Source organism: Electrona antarctica, assembly GCF_951216825.1.
Source record: "Electrona antarctica genome assembly, chromosome: 4".
Lineage (NCBI taxonomy): Eukaryota > Metazoa > Chordata > Actinopteri > Myctophiformes > Myctophidae > Electrona > Electrona antarctica.
In genome coordinates, this window is record NC_136809.1 from 46,933,866 (window position 1) to 46,953,118 (window position 19,253).

The 19,253-nt window shown below is 42.7% G+C and overlaps 1 protein-coding gene across 5 annotated transcripts in view; it reads left to right on the forward strand.

Moving 5' to 3' along the window:
- nt5c2b (5'-nucleotidase, cytosolic IIb) overlaps positions 1-19,253 on the forward strand; it is an 80,803-nt gene that overhangs the window by 54,362 nt on the left and 7,188 nt on the right. For 4 of the 5 annotated variants that reach the window (XM_079500415.1, XM_079500413.1, XM_079500414.1 and 1 more), the window contains 11 exons: positions 8,139-8,256; positions 9,852-9,947; positions 10,042-10,133; positions 11,398-11,455; positions 12,152-12,245; positions 12,898-12,951; positions 13,107-13,190; positions 13,401-13,442; positions 14,031-14,138; positions 14,605-14,671; positions 16,942-17,112. In XM_079500415.1, coding sequence (XP_079356541.1) covers positions 8,139-8,256; positions 9,852-9,947; positions 10,042-10,133; positions 11,398-11,455; positions 12,152-12,245; positions 12,898-12,951; positions 13,107-13,190; positions 13,401-13,442; positions 14,031-14,138; positions 14,605-14,671; positions 16,942-17,112 — 984 coding nt within the window. Of the gene's footprint in view, positions 1-7,684; positions 7,786-8,138; positions 8,257-9,851; positions 9,948-10,041; positions 10,134-11,397; positions 11,456-12,151; positions 12,246-12,897; positions 12,952-13,106; positions 13,191-13,400; positions 13,443-14,030; positions 14,139-14,604; positions 14,672-16,941; positions 17,113-19,253 lie in introns of those variants that run through there. The other variant, XM_079500416.1, reaches the window with a different exon arrangement.

Consider the following 19,253-nt stretch of genomic DNA (forward strand, 5'->3'; position numbering starts at 1 on the left):
GGGCGCCTGATGGAGGGGAAAGGAACTGGTTGGAATAACGTGTTCCTTCCACGCGCTACGTCCAACCAGGGACTGTCAGGTGTAAAAGGAGCAACTTGGACACTCAGGCATGAAGGAAGCATGAGTTCAAGTCCGTTGCTCTCCCCATGTCCCCCATATATGGGGACTAGGTTGGCGGAGGGTGTGTAGAGCCCAGGATCACATTAGATAATTGACACAGGGGTGAAAAATGGGTTACAAAATCGTGGGATAAAAAAATATTTTTGCTAGGCGGTGAGGTAGAGCACTGGTTCTCAGAATGGGGCCCAGGGACCCCCAGGGACCAGGTTGGTGCCTTGCATGGTTTCCTCCGCCATCGGTGTAATGGGTGAATGTAATAATGCAGAATCTATGTAAAGCACTTTGGATAAAAGCAATATATAAATGCACCATTTTATCCACTTAACCCATTTAGGCCTGACGTCGAAATTTAAAAAATGTCTTCTAAATCCTGACAGTTTTCTGAAATACCTCATGTTTCTGTATCAGTGGTGCTCAATATTGCATGTCAAGGTCCCCAAAAATGATATGTAATTGGCCACCGACCCCCATCTGAACATATGTTATTCCAGGAACCCCTCAGAAGCAAAGATTTGAGTTAAAAATGTTCGCTCTGAAAGAATATATATTCAAAGATTTGTGCTGCATTTTCATGATTTTTCAAAAATAGCAGACCTACAAGCTAGTAGGTCTGCTATTTTTGAAAAAATCAGCTTGTAGATCTGCTATTTTTCAATATCTAAAGTATAACATAATGCTTAAAACATCAAAAGGGGTTCCCTTCCTGAAAAGATTTGGCTATTCAAGAATATCTTGATCTACAATGCATTGTGAGCTTCTTGTCAAACATGGGGCTCCCTGGCTGGTACATGGGGGATCTTTACATTAACTGTTTAGGTGCCACCGACGAGATCACGAGATTAATCTAACCATGTACTGGTTGCCACCAACGTGAAACCGAGATTAAAAAAAAAAGAAAAAAAGCAGGTGATGACATGCACATGACATGCACAATAGAATTACATTTTCTTTCTTTTATTTATAATGGGAACAGTGGCACCCAGGACCAAAACTGGTGTCCACCCCCTGGCACTTAATTAAGATGTTTGAGAACCACTGAGGTAGATTCTGAAGAGGTGAGGTTTCACTTAAGACTGCGCAGTTGCTGTCTGGACCACCGCTCTCATATCACTGCTGTCCCCTGTGCATAAGATTTAATGGGCACTCAGGTGTTGACATGTCTCTTTTATGGACACTCATAACCAAGTGTTAACCCATTGAGACCTGGAACGCATCCATGTCACGTTAGCGTTTAACCACATTAACCATTAACCCATTTTGGGGCGGGAACCCCTTTTGGTGTTTTAAACATTGTTATAATTTAGCTATTGAAAAATAGCAGATCTACAAGCTCATAGCGCGCCACCGAGTGGCGTGCTATGAACTTGTAGGTCTGCTATTTTTGAAAAATCGTTAAAATGTGCCTCAAATCTTTCCGAAAATTGTCATGATTTAGAAAACTTTTTTTTTAAAATTTCGACGTCAGGCCTGAATGGGTTAATGTTGTTTACAAGGAGTCCGGCTATCGTGTCTCTCTGGGTTTCAAGCCTGCCCCTGCTGTGGCAGTGCTCCCGTCCGGTACAGTAGCGTGTCACAGAGTGGCCATTGCCAGACCACAATTTATTGTCAATCTCCTGCTGTTTGATTAAGTCCTGGCTAGTGTAAACAAGCTTCTCTTATTTTGTTGTTTTTGTTTGTCTGTAACCTAGGGGCCTATTTCACAAAACCTGGATTAACTAATCCAGGATTTAAGGCAAAACTAGGCTTGTTAAATCCTGGTCTGTAGAGCCTGGTTTATTCCGCTCCATTAAAGCCAAGCAAGGTTGAGAATGGGCGGATTTGTCGAGCCAGGATCATAAAGCCTGGCTGAATGCTCGCGCACGTTTTTCCTCACTAGACCATGCGGTGGAGCGCAGATTTACTGATCCTTTTTCTTTGTGGGGTATTTTGGCATCCTTAATAGTTGCACTACCGCCCCCTTCTGTATATCTCAGTATCTTCACTAATCTATTCCACAGACTTAAGCGTTTTTCGGAAAACCGATGGAGAAACGCAGTTAAAAATACGAAAAACGCGCTCTGTGTGCAGGGACATTAAAGCTTCTAAAATATATACTGCTGCTGTAATAATTAGCCAGGATACCGTATGTGATAAATCGAAGGCTGAGGGCCGAAACGCGTAAGCGTGCTCAATTAAATGAGAAAAAATTGCATCTGATATTTTGGAGTGCCGCTTTTTCCACTTTGGTGGTTGTTTATTTAAGTTGTATTAATAGCACCCACTGCCTAAACCAAGGGCAGCATCCAGAGGAATTCTTTCTTACCATTAGTAGCCTGAAACAACTTAGTGATTTTCCATTGTCTTACCATCACTGCTATGAGCAGAGATGGTAGCCGTTAACTCAGACCCCATGAGGAGTCTGACTGGACGTCATTCATTATGGATGATACTAGTAATAATGCTTTGACAATCGAATTTCCCTCAGGACCAATAAACGTCATCTATTCATAAAATACATATTCCTTGTAGCTCAGGGGAGCATTTTGTTATGTCATGTAATAATAAGGGGGTCACACAGACAAGTAAAGTCCAAAGCTCAGGCTGCTCCCATCCCATGGCCCTAGGAGTGACTATACGTATCTTTGTGGCCAATATTACAACATCTGTTCTCGATTTTCTGGAAAGGAGCACACAATAGCCCAGATAGGACCATTGCTCAAACACAAATTTTGTCCCAGATTGCAGTGAGAGATACACATAGTGCTGCCCTAGTTTTACACCAAACCTTTGGCCAGATTATTGTTCCCTGAGGCTTACTGCTTACTGCTTTATAGTTACTGCAGGTTTTGCACAAATACAAGACAAAGTCTACATTGGAACACACATAAATATATATACCGGTATATGCCGGGTGGGGCATGGATGTCCAACTTCCATCGTTACCGACTCTGTGCTCTACAGACGGGCATCGGTCTAGTATCTTATCTTATGTTATCTTTATTATTATTTTTATATATAAATGCACCACGTGTCTGTACGTCTGTGTGTACGTCTGTAATTCACGTAACTCAAGAACCGTTCGCCCCCACCGACTTCAAATTTGACACACGCGTTCCACACCCCGACAGGGAGTGCAGTGCCCGGTGTCGAGTCGGTCGACCCACGGTTGTCCAGAACCGCCACAAAAGGCCTCTGCCCAGGCTCTGGACAGGGCCCTTGCCTAGGCTCCATATATGGAGCTGGCCTGTTCTGGCATCACAATTCTGACATCACACACACTTCATACTTAGGCATGCCTGACACAGAACTCCATATGAATAAAGGGACACAGAGAGACAGACAGAAATCACGTTGGACCGCGGGTTGTCCAGAACCAGCACCTGGTCCAGACCTTGCCCTGAAGGGCGAGGTCGTGTGCACTGGCCTTATATGGAGCGTGTCTTGAGTGTCTTTTTTTTATCGTAAAACTTTTATACCACGATTTTGCAACCCATTTTCACCCAGTGTCAATTATCTAATGTAATCCTGGGCGCTACACTTCCAAGAGTCCAAGCTTCTTTTCACCTATGCTTTCTATGGCATAGGCAGCTCCCGGCAGGATCCGCCGGGAGAATCTAGACGCAGCTGCGCGACATGAGACTAATTAATTAATTAGAGCGACAGAGAGAGAGAGGAGTGTGTGTGTGTGTGTGTGTGTGTGTGTGTGTACTGTACGTGTGTGCGTCAATTTAACAAAGGTGCAGAAGATCAGAAATCAGCAGAGAGTGATCGACGTTTGTGCTACTGTATGCCGAATTGAAGTGGACTCGGCCCCAGACTTTTTTTTCTCCCTGGAAATAAAAACGTCTGTTCCTTTCCCCTCCATCAGGTGCCCCGGCTGGCCAGGGGGAGGTAGTTTAGAGACCAGGATTACTGCATGTCTTTGTGAGGGTACCTACCCTAGGGGACTCGGGGAGAACATGCAAACTCCACAAAGATAGGCCCTTTCGCCAACCCCTCCTTGTGTATGGGCACTGATGACGCGGAGGAGAGAACACGCCCCAAGCACCCACAGCGTCCCCAGCGGGGCAGTGTCTTGAGTGTACAGGTTTTGATGATATGGGTACATTCCCGTATATGGGCATAATATCCGTGATGATGTCATAGTGATGTCACGAGACCTGGGCACAATATATGGGGGCTTTCCCCATGTATGGGGATTTTTAGTGATGAAAACCGCCCAATGTATGGGGATTTTGAGTGACGAAAAACGCACAATTCCATAGTTACCTGCGACCTTTGGTCGCAATTAAGGCAGTTAGTTTCTAATAGAGATAGCTAAGTGACATCTACAGTAAGTAGGGTCATTTTAAAAGCAGGGTACGTTCATGTACTGTACTACTCTGTATTCACATGAGGGACAGTTTAATTTACTAACCTATCATAGGCAAGAGGACAAGTTTGTTTACCTTGTGTTCATGGATTATACCTTACATTTAGAACAGAAACCGATCTCTGCTGTTGCTGTAACACCCATCCACCCCATACAGACACTCTAAGCACTTGGACCTTTCAGGGATAAGAGGTAACTGATAGTTGCCGTTTGGGTGCGAGCTCCCTCAGCAATGCATCTAGGTCGGAGACGGGTGCTTATGGGGATGCACATGCTTGTCAGTGAAGTGTCAGCGCGAGAAATACGAGAACGTGTGTACAGAAGGGGAGTGAGGGCCCCAATAAAATGTAGAGAGCCAAGGATATTGCCAAGCAACCGTGACCAGCCTCCCGTCCCCACACAAAAAAACACTGAAAAGATACATTTCTCAGGCATAGACTTTCTCCCCCAGCTCTAACACTTTGTAATCACATTCTTCTACTTTCAATACAGATGGCCTCCATGTGTTTTCCTATGGCAAAGATAATGCACAGATGCTCTAGGAGTCTGAAATGGCCATTTATGACTAGATAGAATGTCTTAAATCAGTGTCTTGATCGTTGTTTACAATACATCTTCCTTTAGCCTATAGTTATTTATATAACTATATAAATGAAAATACTATTTGTTTAGATTTTCACACAAGCTTAGTTGTAGTTCTTGTTTTAACCCATTTTGGGCGGGAACCCCTTTTGGTGTTTTAAACATTATGTTATAATTTAGCTATTGAAAAATAGCAGGTCTACAAGCTCATAGCGCGCCACCGAGTGGCGCGCTACAAGCTTGTAGGTCTGCTATTTTTGAAAAATCGTGAAAATATTTATTTCAGAAAACTGGAGGATTTAGAAGATTTCTTTTTATTTTGAGGTCAGGCCTAAATGGGTTAATTAACTAATTGTTTCCCCCCCCCCATACTGTAAATTTTTCTCATTTCGGTTTCAGACAGTTAACTACAATAACCTAGCTGAGAACGACCGTTGTCTGTGATGTTTTAACACTAAACCTCGTAATTGGTTTCGTTTCGTTTCGTTATGTTTGTGTAAACTGGAGCCACTGTGACCGATACGCTGCTGTAGTTACTGCCTAATGAACCAACTGCATGCGCCTGTGTGATATCCAGGCAGTCACACGTTTTGTTACAGGCTGCAGTATTATCCTAGTTAGTTTTTATTGTTGTGTATGTTTGGTGAGAATGTTGTACTGGGGAGCTATACTGGAGTAGACATGGCCGAAGCTCTTCTTCCAGGGACAGAGTCAGGAGGGCATCCCCGCGAGGTGAAGAGAGATGGACAGACAGACGGACAGAGTGATGATAGAGAAGGTGACAGAGGGGTTATAGCTCTCAAAATAGATTTCTTTATGGTGGCTCAGAGCTCAGAGAGGGGTAAGGGAGGAATCTGGTCTTGCATGCTGGTTCTGGGCACCGAGCCCAAAACTCTCTGTTAACTTGCTGGGAGACTATACAGGAGGGTGGGGGGTGTTGAACTACAAAAAAAGAATGTGGCTAGTATGTAATACATTCGCTCACGACAAGATCCTATAGCCTTCCTTGGTATAACTTGCACAGCACTGTATCTTTGGGTACACATAAACGTGTGATATCATTTCTAACCTACAGTACAAGTACAGTATACACACATTTTGCACCGCTGCATTGGAAATGGATACAGAAATGGATGCGTCCCTATTTGTCCTACAGTGCTGTTCTCCCTCCAACCGTCCGTCCTCCAAGCATAAAATGATAAAAACATAAACACCAAAGGGCCTGCCTTAGTGCCTTCACCCACCATGAAACCAGAAAACAGGCAACATCATCATTATACATTCTATATTAATAACACCTGGCATGTTGTCGCTGTCGGGCAGAAACCCTGTATGTATATCTGTGTATTCTTCTTTTTTTCTGAATGCCCTATTTTATACTACAACAATTGCGGAAATAGCAGATCGTCAAGCTCTGTGATCATGCAGTTCTGCTATTTTATGTATTCTTGAAAATTCTTGAGCATCTATAATGACAAGATCGGGATGCCATGCCAGGTTCAATGTGGTCAATATTTGACCCATTATAGGTATCAACAAGATACTGTGACTAATGATAACTTTTTGGACATAAACGTTTTATGTCCGACAGTGACAATACTCTTTCCAGTGTCAGATAGCATGTTACTACCCTGCCAGTCTCTCTGAACTTCGCATCATCTGTATTTTTATTTTAAGCACCTGCCACTGGTTTACTGTTGGCTCAGTGTTTGGGTGAAATATCTGGTTTATTTTAAGAGGGGGTGATGATGGCTTTGTTTCCTGAAATGTCATTGGTCTCCGCAGGGTTCATTAGAGTTGCTGCTAAGGGTTTCAGCCAAGCTGCTTTTTCACGCCGGGTCCTGTTTCTCTGTGGATTAGCTCACAGGACATTCAGGCCGTTGTTGATACGAGGGATGTGTGTGTGTGTGTGTGTGTGTGCGTGTGCATGTGTGTGTGCGCGTGTGTGCGCGTGTGCGTGTTACAGTATGTCCAGGAGCAAGTTGTTGTCATAATATTGTAACCTCATTACAGAGTTTCAAGGGGTGAAACAAAAGTCACATACAGGTTGTGTAACTGTTTGTCAGGATAAGGCAGACTGTCTAGTGTCTGTACTGTAAGTCAAACATAACGAAACCCAAAGTTTGCCATGGGACAATAATTACAGTTCAGTCAGAAACATGCACTCACGTTGATTAACCATTCATTGCAACAAATGGAATACAGTTAAACTTGGCGTTAAAGGCTCTGAGAGATGTTCCGTGAATTTTGTATAAGTTGCATGCTAAGCAAAATCAGGGAACGTTAAGCAGAACCCCCATAGGAATGCCATAGTAGTGCATAAGCAATACATTGACATTGATATTTAGCTTGAATCAGCGGTGATATTACTTGTGACATTATTCACAAGTACTTTAGCCTATGCCAGACTCTGATGAAAAGGTGGAGGAGGCAGCAGTGGATGCGAAGCAGGCAGCAAGACGAGCAGAGATCTTGTGAATGCAGAGCCGTATTTAAAGGAACCGCTCTGTTAAGAGCGTGAGCTCTGATTGGAGCATGGAGTGTGTGACGTAATGATCAGCACAGCTGTGAATGAGGAATAGGAAGCCAGCCTGATATGATTGATACAATCAGCTGACTGTCACTGACAGACAATTACAGCTGAGGCGTGCAAGACCTCCGCCATGCTACGCTTCATGTACTGCCATTGTACATTCTGCTCACACTGGAATGATAGAATGTGTATTTGCAAAGTATTGAGATAACTTTTATTCTTGAAATTGCAACGCATAATAATGTATGCACTATGCAGTGTTAGATCTCAATGACAATAAAAATAGTATAAGGACTGACACTATTGCTTCATAAGATAACATTATATCATTCATTTTAAATGACATATAATTTGTGACCATATTAGTGGCTGCACAAAAACACTACCAAGACTATTAAAATGACTGAGTTTATAGTATAGTTTATACATACTTTTGACAATCCTTCAACATCTTCTATTGATACAGTATCATAGGTGACTAAGAGTTTTCTACTTTGTTACAATACTATCTTGTTTAACCCTGTTGCATGTGTGTTTGCTTGTGCATTTCAGTGTACAAGTCACCAGAATATGAGTCTCTTGGCTTTGAACTGACAGTGGAGCGCCTTGTCTCCATCGGTTACCCCCAGGAGCTGCTCAGCTTCGTCTATGACCCCTCATTCCCCACCAGGTAAGAGCGATCACAGATACACACCTGATGATGATGATATCTGATTGCCACAATGCCACGGTACTGTGTTTACTTTATGTGGGGCGCTGATCTCAGCAGCATGACTTCACAGACCAGTAGGAACTTGATTAAACAAGAAGGAATTCTCCCACACGCTCTCTTAGTTCGCAACACACATCAAAAGCCTTTCTGCACTCAAGCAACATGGCTACATATTTAGGTCAGACGCTGAGGGGTTGACCTACATACCTACACATTATGGGGAAAGGTTCATACAGAACTAGATTTGTGTGTGTGTGTGTGGGGGGGGGGGGGGGGGGATTATCTGTAGGGTTGTTGTAATCAATATGATCACTTAAACCCTACCTAATTAAAGGGACACTTCACCCTTTTTGCAGAAAAATACATGTTAATGATGTTTAGAAGATTTAGAACACTGTCCTGGGGTTCTTTATGTGTGTAATATGTGCTTTTAGATATTTTAGATTTTAGCAGTGAGCCCAGTGTCTCTGATGTCATCGACACTGGACTCACTTCCTTCCTGGACTACAATCCCTATAATGCTTTGGTGCACTGCTCCTCCTCGTGGATAGGGGGAGGTCTGTCTTACTGAGACAACATGTAGTCCAGGAAGTAAGTGAGTCCAGTGTCCATGACATCAGAGACACTGGGCTCACTGCTAAAATCTAAAATATCTAAAACCACATATTACACACATAAAGACCCCCAGGAAAGTGTTCTAAATCTTCTAAACGTCATTAACACTCCCATCGCCCAGGACGAAGTTCTTTGTCCTTTCTATTAGTAATGCCCGACGCTCAGGACGAAGTATTGTCCAAAAGACGAAGTTTATTGATACGAGAACAGATCGCATGGCTGTATAGCCCAGGCGCGCCTGTTGGGCTCTCCTCTGTGACGCGCAAGAGTGAGGCGTCATTGAAAAACTCCCTCCCCTGTTTAGCTGATGAAAACGAAAATCTTAAAACGTTCATAAATCGCGATCTAAATCATCCCGTCTTTTTCTGAAAAAAGATCCTGTGTTAGACGGCGCTCCGCGGTCCAGTCGCTAGTCTCGATAGATTTATTCTTGTCTCCCGTTGTTGTCGATCGACTCTATAGTGCTGTGGCTATTGTTAGCTGCTACACAACATCATGAACTTCCGGCCGGTCCGTCCGGAAAAGGCGTCCGTGTTTATAAATCGACTGGGCGCATGAATGTAATGGATTAAATAGTTCCGGGCAATTAAAGTGTTAACATATATTTTTTTGGCAAAATGGGTGAAGTTTCCCTTTAATTGACCGGGATCCCCCAGGGGTCTATCCACGGCCCACTCCCCTTTTCCCTCTGCATCAAATCTCTTCGCTACACAGAATGTTTGCCTAGTATTATGGCAACTGGCAAGCCCAGAATAGGGTCACTAGGGTTCACGTGGTTAAGAATTCAAGAGCCATGAAATAAAATGACCTTAAATTAAAGCATGCGATGATATTTATCAACTGTATGGATTGACTTTACTTTTCAAACCTTTTGTTATAATGTAAGAAGTGGTCAATACAAATCGTGTTCTTTTTTCCCCCCCTTATCCAACATTCAGAGGCCTTGTGTTTGATACCATGTATGGAAACCTGTTGAAGGTTGATGCCTATGGCAACATCCTAGTCTGTGTCCATGGTTTCAACTTTCTACGAGGGTGAGTTAGCAGTAAATACAAACTTGTTTTACAAATTGCACAACACCGTCAATAGTCGTTTCTCTGATGTTAATGATTTTTCTACCCTTTTCAGCCCTGAAACAAGGGAGCTATACCCAAATAAGTTCATCCAGCGAGATGACACCGAGCGCTTCTATATTCTCAACACTCTTTTCAACCTGCCAGGTAGGTCAATAAACCTGATTAGAAACAGCATGATTGCATTCAGGGTTCAAGACCGGTTCAAACAAGTATGTGCGTCTCCCAGCATAACAAACATTTTAAGAGACAAGGGGCAGTATTATGCGTGTCTTAAGTACCAGGTCTTATTACTTAACTTAAGACCTGGAGGCGTGGTCAATGCTGTTTGGCCACTCAGAATAGCCAAATGGCATTGATCACGCATCCAGGTCTTAAGTTAAGTAATAAGACCTGGTACTTAAGACACGCATAATACTGCCCAAGGTTGTTGAGTTGAACCGGCATATATATATATTTCTTTCCTTAAATTTAGAGTAGCCAGTTTGTAAATACATCGAAGATGCGAATGTAATCCATTCCTAATGGATGAAGCCTTGGCCTGGAAGAGAGGTCATCAGGTGCTCTCCAACCTTCTTAGATTGTTTCAACCCTCAACCACTACACTCTCTAGTTGGCGGGTCAGCAGTGATTGGCCAAGTCACTGCCCCTCTCCTCCAGGCTTCCAGCTATAGACAAGTCCACGGAGGGGCACCCTGGGCGCAGCCACCACCGAGGCGCAACCAGCACCGGGAGAGAGGGCCACACCTGGCCAACAGGGAAGTGAGAAACCTGCCGGCCAGGTGCAGCAAACCAGTGCTGACCACACCCCAGTGACCGCCACGCCCAGGGCACCCCCCCGCGGACCCGCCCACTGTCCTTTCTCTCCTGCCGGAACGAACAGGAAGCTCTCTCTGCCTTGTGCGTTCTTGGGGGATAGCAGGCACTGAGAGGTCTCTAGGACTATGCATTAGTTAACCCTTTTCTCCACAATTTTGTCGTTAATTCCTCCCCACCCACATTTCTGTGTGTTGTCACTGCTGTTGTACCCTACTGGCTCACCTGCCAGTAAGGAGCGCCCACCGGGAGGATGTATCATGTAGCACCTCCGTCCCACTCCTCCCACCCAGCACTCCCTGGCTGACAGGTGCCGCCCCAGTCCGTAGGAGTATGTGCACTGCAGTGACAAATATCACCCAACGACTTCCCTCCCCCGAATACGGGCCAAGTGTGTAATGTGTATTTGTATAGACACCTGAGAAAACCCCGGATGCACCGCGGTGGATTTGAACCCCTAGACTCCGCGACGGTGGGCAGGTACTTTACCACTGCACCACCCGAGTGCCCTGAACCTGCATCATTAAGTCAACGGTGCAGGTACAAAAGTAAATAAAGATAATAATCTTTTTTTTATTTAATGATCTCTCCTTAGAAACCTACCTCTTTGCCTGCCTAGTGGATTTCTTCTCCAACTGTGACAGATATGCAAGGTAAGCAAATGCTAGTCATGCTACTTGTCTTTCGCTAAAACAGATTTATGGACTTGGCACGGTGACACAATGACAAGACAGTGCCAACCCAAATAAGGTGATGAGACAGCCCTACTGCATGGAGGGCCCAGCTGTCATAATTACTAAGCATAAGCGTAGATGATTATCCTAAAAATGTAATGGATTTCAATGGGTATTGATTTGCATTCCTGATTAGTACACGACTTCAATCTGTGAACCCTTGTACTGTTCAATTGCTATAAAGATAAGTCATTAATTTCTCATCCTAATCATAGAAATGCATGCATCCTCCCCTGACTGTAATAGTTATACAGATACACAATAAATGACTAATCACTAAGAAGTTAGCATTTATCATATGCTTTGTGTCTTTCTAATCTTCAGATTAGTTTTGAGATATACCTTGTTTGTATGTAATCTGGATTGGAATGGCTGCATGTTCCTTTGTCCTCTGAAACTTGGCTGTTGGTCTTTTAGGGGGAGAATGCTTTCCTGTTTGGCTGGGGACCCCTCCAACAAGGGAAGACTATCCCATTTAAAAGCAAACAAAAAAACATGTGTTTTGAAAATGGCTAGTGTTTTGTAAAGCTGAGGCCCCTCCTACGGCTGTGTCCGTGTGCGTGCGTGCGTGTGTGCGTGCGTGTGGGTGTGCGTGTGTTCCCTCATCTCCCCCAGCTGTGAGACTGGCTTCAAGGACGGTGACCTTTTCATGTCCTTCAAGAGCATGTTCCAGGATGTCCGTGATGCTGTAGACTGGGTGCACTTCAAGGTGACATATTGTGTGATGTACTGAAGCATTGTGCCATTTTGTCTGGTTTTAGATTGACATTGACACACAGTCGTGAAATTCCTGGAAATATTTTGAAAATAATATATATTTCGATATTTAAAAAAAAAAAAATCCAAAACATGTATAACATTACACGAAATATGTAACATAATAAGTAGTTTGCAGAATGGGCTGCGTGATTGCAGCCTAATGTGTACGTAACAAAAATAACAGATCTACAAGCTCACATTGTGCTGAAGCGTGATCCTATGCCCTAGGATAGGTTTGGAATGGACTTATACCATTCTATATTCTATGCTTTATTTTTGCTACACTGCCTGTCTTTGGGCATTAGACTCACTATTGCGCTGAATAATTGTTATATAGCTAGGCCTTGAAATTGTGATAAATATTCTGGAAATGTTTTGCAAATTCATTGCTGAAAATGTGTGGGAACCCTGTTCCAAAACAGGGCCCTTAAACCACTGTAGTCTTACAGAACTGGACTTGAGTTACGACTGTACTTCTTAGACCACTTTTTATGTCGACACCAGATCTCAGAAAGGTTTTAGCCTGGAATGACATGCCTAAAATAGGGACGCCAGGTTGAAAGTACTTAAATGATGGCCATATGTGACATATTGTGTTGCAGGGTACTCTCAAGGTGAAGACAGTAGAGAACCTGGAGAAGTTTGTTGTGAAAGATGTAAGTACAAGATGTGCTACAATTTGACTGACTTTTTTCTAAGGTCTTGTCTTAGTTGTCTATTTCTCTTTCCCTTGTCTTTCATTCTTGCCACTCTGTGTTTAACTCTCTCTCTCTCTCTCTCTCTCTCTCTTTCTTTCTCACCCCCAACCTAGGGAAAACTGCCTCTTCTCCTCAGTCGAATGAATGAAGTTGCCAAGGTCTTCCTGGCTACCAACAGTGACTACCAATACACAGACGTGAGTATGAATTCTGTTACTGTCAGACAAGACTGCTGAAAAAGAAGAATATGGTCCAAAAATGATAGGGTTTGAGGGTTTCCGAGAGGTGCATAAACAGTGGATCACTTGAATACTCTCTAGGAAACAGCTGCAGGATTTGTTGCTGTTCCACATCCAGAGGCCTTTCATCTGAAATGACAGCTTACTTGTGTTTGTTTTTCTTCTTAGAAAATCATGACCTACCTGTTTGACTTCCCGCACGGCCCAAAGGTGAGACTAACACTTTTTCACTTTTCTTTTTCAATAATATTTGTATAGATTTTTACATTTTATGATGATGACAAAACAAAAACAAACATAGAGAGCTCAGCTCAGGTTGCCGAACAAAGGACATAGACATACACATATAGCTATTAGCTACATCGGACCATAAAATAAAAAATAATAAACAAATATATATAAAAGGGTGCCATATTTTATAGAAGGCATCTGTTGTGGAGTGTAGCAGACAGGTTGCCAATCTTTCTTTGTTGGCGGTTTCTCATTAATTAAGACAACAGAATATTTTTCCTAGCAGCATAAGTTAAAGTGAGACTAACTCTTTTTCTGCTCTTGTTTGGTAAATAATGGATCATGTTCCATGCGTGCATGTTTTGCACATTTTCAGTTTGACTTTGAATATGCATTTGAACGTGTGAAGCCCAATTTATACATTCATTGTATGACCATGTTGCATGCCGAACGTGGCTGAGCTACAAGCTTGCCACGCGTTGTGAGCTTGTAGACCGGCTGTGTTCGCCAGCATGACATTGTCGGAAATCATGCCGATTGTTTAATGAGTGATTATGCCCACTGCAGCATGGCACTGCCCACCGGCCATGGAAGTCCTACTTTGACTTGATCCTTGTGGACGCCAGGAAGCCTCTGTTCTTTGCGGAGGGCACAGTGCTCAGACAGGTGGACACGGTGAGCAAGAACCGCACGCACGCACGCACGCACGCACGCACGCACGCACGCACGCACGCACGCACGCACGCACACACACTGAACAGACGCAGCTGCACAGAACACCATGCCCCCTCCAAAAAAAAAAAAAAAACCACAGAGCCTCTTTGAAGTGCTCCTGTGCATGAGCAATGGTTGCTTTGAACTCGATACATTGCCGATTAGTTTACAGGATTGAAATAGGGTGAACAGAAAGAGAGCAGAACAGAAACATATGAGAGAAATACAAAAGAAAGATTTGTAATGTAACCTAATACATAAACTAATCAATCAATTTAATGACATGATTGTGGTATAGCACTTGGCTAAAACATTTTCTTCAAACTGGTTCTCTGGTCAGTGATTTTGTCTTTGCTTTGTATTTTTCCACGGTCTCTCCCGTTAACATCTCCCTTTAACAATACCATGCATTTCTTGTCCATTTCAGATATCAGGGCGACTGAAGATAGGGACCTACACAGGGCCACTGCAACATGGCATTGTCTATTCTGGTGGTAAGACTGAAACACACTGATTGTTTGTATGTAACTGACCACACAATGTGCATTACATTCACCCATTCACACACTGAAACACACTGATTGTTTGTATGTAACTGACCACACAATGTGCATTACGTTCACCCATTCACACACTGAAACACACTGATTGTTTGTATGTAACTGACCACACAATGTGCATTACATTCACCCATTCACACACTAATGGCAATAGGACACCATGCAAGGCGACCCTAACTGCTCATCTGGAGCAGTTGACCCATTTAGGTCTGACCTCGAAATTTAAAAGAAATCTTCTAAATCCTCCAGTTTTCTGAAATAAATATTTTCACGATTTTTCAAAAATAGCAGACCTACAAGCTCGTAGCGCGCCACTCAGTGGTTCGCTATGAGCTTAAATAACATAATATTTAAAATGGGTTAGGGTCCAGTGTCTTGCTCAAGGACACTTCAACACTAACTCAGTGGGAGTGTGGGGATCGAACTGGGAGCATTCTAATTAGTAAGTAAGTACATTTTATTTATATAGCACTTCTCACAGAGAAAACTCACAGTGCTTTACATGCAGAGAATAAAAACAAAGACAAGCTAAATACAACAGAGTAGTACTGAACAAAAAACTGGCACGTACAATTGATCTAAAAAAAAAAAAGAGAGAAAAAAACAAAGCAGCAAAATAACAACACACACATGGAAAAACATCATGTAACATCCGGGAATGCTTGAGTTTGTTCTTAAAAATGTCCACCGAGGCTGCAGATCTCAAGCGGAAGAGCATTCCACAGTGTGGGCGCTACAACCTGAAAGGCTCTGTCAATGTGTTTTGCGTTTGGTGTTTGGAACAGTTAACATCCGCAGACCTTAGGGACCTCTCTGGCACGTAACGTTGGACTAGGTCAGTTAAATACATGTATAATGGAGCCTGACCATGTAGAGCTCTATAGGTGAGCACCAGGACCTTAAAGGTTTCATGACATTATTTTTTATTTATTTTTATTTTTCGTTTTTCTTTTAGGTCTTGTGACCTCAATTACATCCAAAAAACCGGAACTTTTTTCTGTGGTCTGGAGTTTTCTCTGGCGTTTGGAAGTCTTCTGAGCTGCAATGAAAACAGGCAAAACAATGAAAACAGTGAAATCTGCTGGAAAATCCCATTGACATATATGGGATTTTCTGTCTCTTACATCACAAACAGCAGGAAACTCGCTCTGAGTTTCAGGTGCTCTACCTGTTTGAGCCAGAAAACGCCACAGAAAATCTACTGAATGTTAAAAGTTCCGTTCTTTTGGGTGAAATTGAGCTCAGAAAACCTAAAAAAAATTAAGAAAAATTACATTTTTTTAATGACAATCCCTTTAAAATGAACCCTGAATTTTACCGGAAGCCAGTGTAAGGAGGCTAGGACTGGGGTGATGTGGCACCTTCTATTGGTCCTGGCTTAGCAGTCTGGCTGCAGCATTTTGAATTAACTGGAGGCGATCCATGGTTGTTTTGTTTAGGCATTCTAATTAAAAGGGGGCCGCTCTACCTCCTGAGCCACTGATTGATGTGATTGTGTATCTATCTTTGTACTGTTTCTTAATCACTTAAGTCCTACAGTATATACTTCACCATATAGAAGATAGCCACTCTACAAGCTCACAACGCATCACGATACATTGTGAGCTTGTGGATCGCTATTTTAGTTATTTCTGAGAATTATGAGGGCTGAGGGGAAATATTCTTTTGAAAGATTTTTCATTTTTTTTTATTATTGTTACCTGTAACAACCAGGTTGAAAGTGGTTAAATGCAATTTAACCACTTTCCAGTAATTACATTACTGGACACAGTAATTACTATAGTCCTACTAGACCCCAGGAAATTACATCTGGCCACAGATCACAGGAGCTACTGAATGTGAAGGTAGAGGTACTAGGGGGATGCCATACTGTGTGTCGTAGGCTCAATATGTCAGTTTGTCACCTCCTCCTTCACATTCAATAGATCCCGTGATCTTTTGTGGCCAGATATAATCTGGCCATAGATCTAGTAGGACTATAGTAAATAATTAAAAAAGAAATTGCTATAACATTTTGTAAAACAATACATATTTAGCCCCATGTTCGAATGCCCCCGCCTCCCTGTTAAAAATAGCTAAATTCACTAAAATGAAAGAAAGCAGCAAATGAAAAGAAAATGAACACTCATCTTTTACTTTCTCTAATAACAACTAAACCTTGTTGAAAAAAACTAAAGTTGTCCTTTAATGTCACCTATTGCCAGGCTCTTCAGACATTGTATGTGATTTACTGGGGGCCAAGGGTAAGGACATCGTTTACATCGGGGACCACATCTTCGGAGACATCCTCAAGTCCAAGAAGCGCCAGGGCTGGAGGACCTTCTTGGTGATACCCGAGCTGGCCCAGGAGTTGCATGTTTGGACCGACAAGAGCTGTGAGCCTGCATGCACCTACATACAGTACACACAGACATGAACCTTCCAGATAAACTGGGTACAGCAGGGGTATAGGCTTGGGCGATATTGATTTTTTGATATCGGTATTGATAACGTGAATAATACCGCGATAATCGGTATTATCGGTTTTATTAATAAAACATTAATATATATCACTGACGGGCTGAATTTCCCCATAGAGTGCTATTTCTTGTTTTGGCCACTGTACTGTACTGTACTGTATGCCACTGTACTGTATGCCACTGTACTGTACTGTATGTCACTGTACTGTACTGTACTGTACTCCGCTGTGCTGTGCTGTGCTGTACTCCGCTGTGCTGTATTCCACTGTACTGTACTGTACTCCGCTGTACTGTACTGTACTGTGCTGTATTCCACTGTACGGTACTGTACTCCACTGTACTGTACTGTACTCCACTGTACTGTACTCCACTGTACTGTACTGTACTGTGCTGTACTCCACTGTACTGTGCGGTAAAATGACGGTAAAATTACGATATTAGTATTATGACGGTATTCGGTATTCTTTTTTTTCATATTTACATGACGGTAAAATTACGATATTAGTATTATGACGGTATTCGGTATTATTTATATACTCTGCGATATTACCGGTATTCGTATTATTTATATACTCCGCGATATTACCGGTATTGATTTCAAATATCGCGGTAAACGGTAATATCGCTATATTGCCCAAGCCTACAGGGGTACTCAACTAGAAATGCTGAAGGTCCACAAATCATTTTTGAATAAGACCATGGTCCGGTCCCATGCGCACAAGCAAATAAAATTGCGGGACGCAGGCCACGTGCGGTCCCCGCAGGGCTGCCCCCCTTGCCCCCACCCCTAGAAATGCCTATGCCTGTTTAGTACAGTCAAACCAAGCTTATACAAATTGGATCCCCTCCTAACCAACCAATATTGGGGTGCAGAGTATATGAAAATACAAATTTTCACTTTGACAAATATTCACCTCCAAAAATGCACAGCAAATATTTAGGAGAGGTATTGTGTTGAGGCACAAAGAACACTTATTTTGTCCCTGCTTAATAAGATAAATAGCCTTTTTAAAGCGCAAATAACATGCATTTCAAAACTGATTTTAATATTTAATATCATATTGTCTATGTCCCTCAAAGTTATTTCTAATGGTTTGAGCCTCAATCACCACTCTGATATAACCAGTCCTTGTCATTTCTTTCTGGACTTTGAAAGCAGTTTTAGCTGCAGTACCACAATGTCCTGAGGTGGTGGGGGTGCTGATATGCAGATTATTTAATATTTGAGTCATTATAATACTGATGCTAGATAAACCCAGGCTTGTTTCCATTCCATGCCAGCTTGGAAAATCAACAATGGTGGACATTGTAAACAAAGTGGAAATGCAAATTTGGACCTGCAGACTGAAGAAGAGGAGGAATTGAAAAGTAGGGTGACATTGATGACATCACGATGAGGACAAAATCAGTCGAGCTGTTCCTGAGAGCAATTTCCATTAAAGCACCTATATTATATGAAAGCCTGATTGTTCAAAATTGGTTATTTGTGGGGATAGAAAACACATATGGGAGCCCCAAAAACACAAAAGAAATTTCCACCAGGGCAGGTCCTGTTGGCGCTATAATAGGCCAATGTGAAAAGGGTGGAATGTATTCCTCAGCCTAGTAGGAAAGTGCGTGAAAGATTTCATGTAAATTGCATGCTGCGTTCATGATTTGAGGCTTTTTGTTAAAAACGGGCCAGTCCTGCAAACTTTGAAAGCCAATGATAGCCAATTAGGATGGAATATGAAATATCGGAAAGATCTGTGTTGAGCACATGACTATAGAGATACTGTAACGATTTGCGGGATTTTTGGACAAAATCTGGAGGAGTAAGAGCAAAAAACATGTTTTACAAAAGTGAATGTGTGACTGCAACCCCAGCTAACAGCCAGTCAGCGCAACATTGTCATGACATGCCTGCCCATAATACACAGGCATACACGCGCACACACGTGCACACAGTCAGTCGGGCCACATTCAGAGCGATGCGTTGCTTGGCATACAGCGAACTCCGGCCGAGCTACACCAGGCTTTTCAGCGTGTGTTTGCGCGTATATGCACAAATGCACACA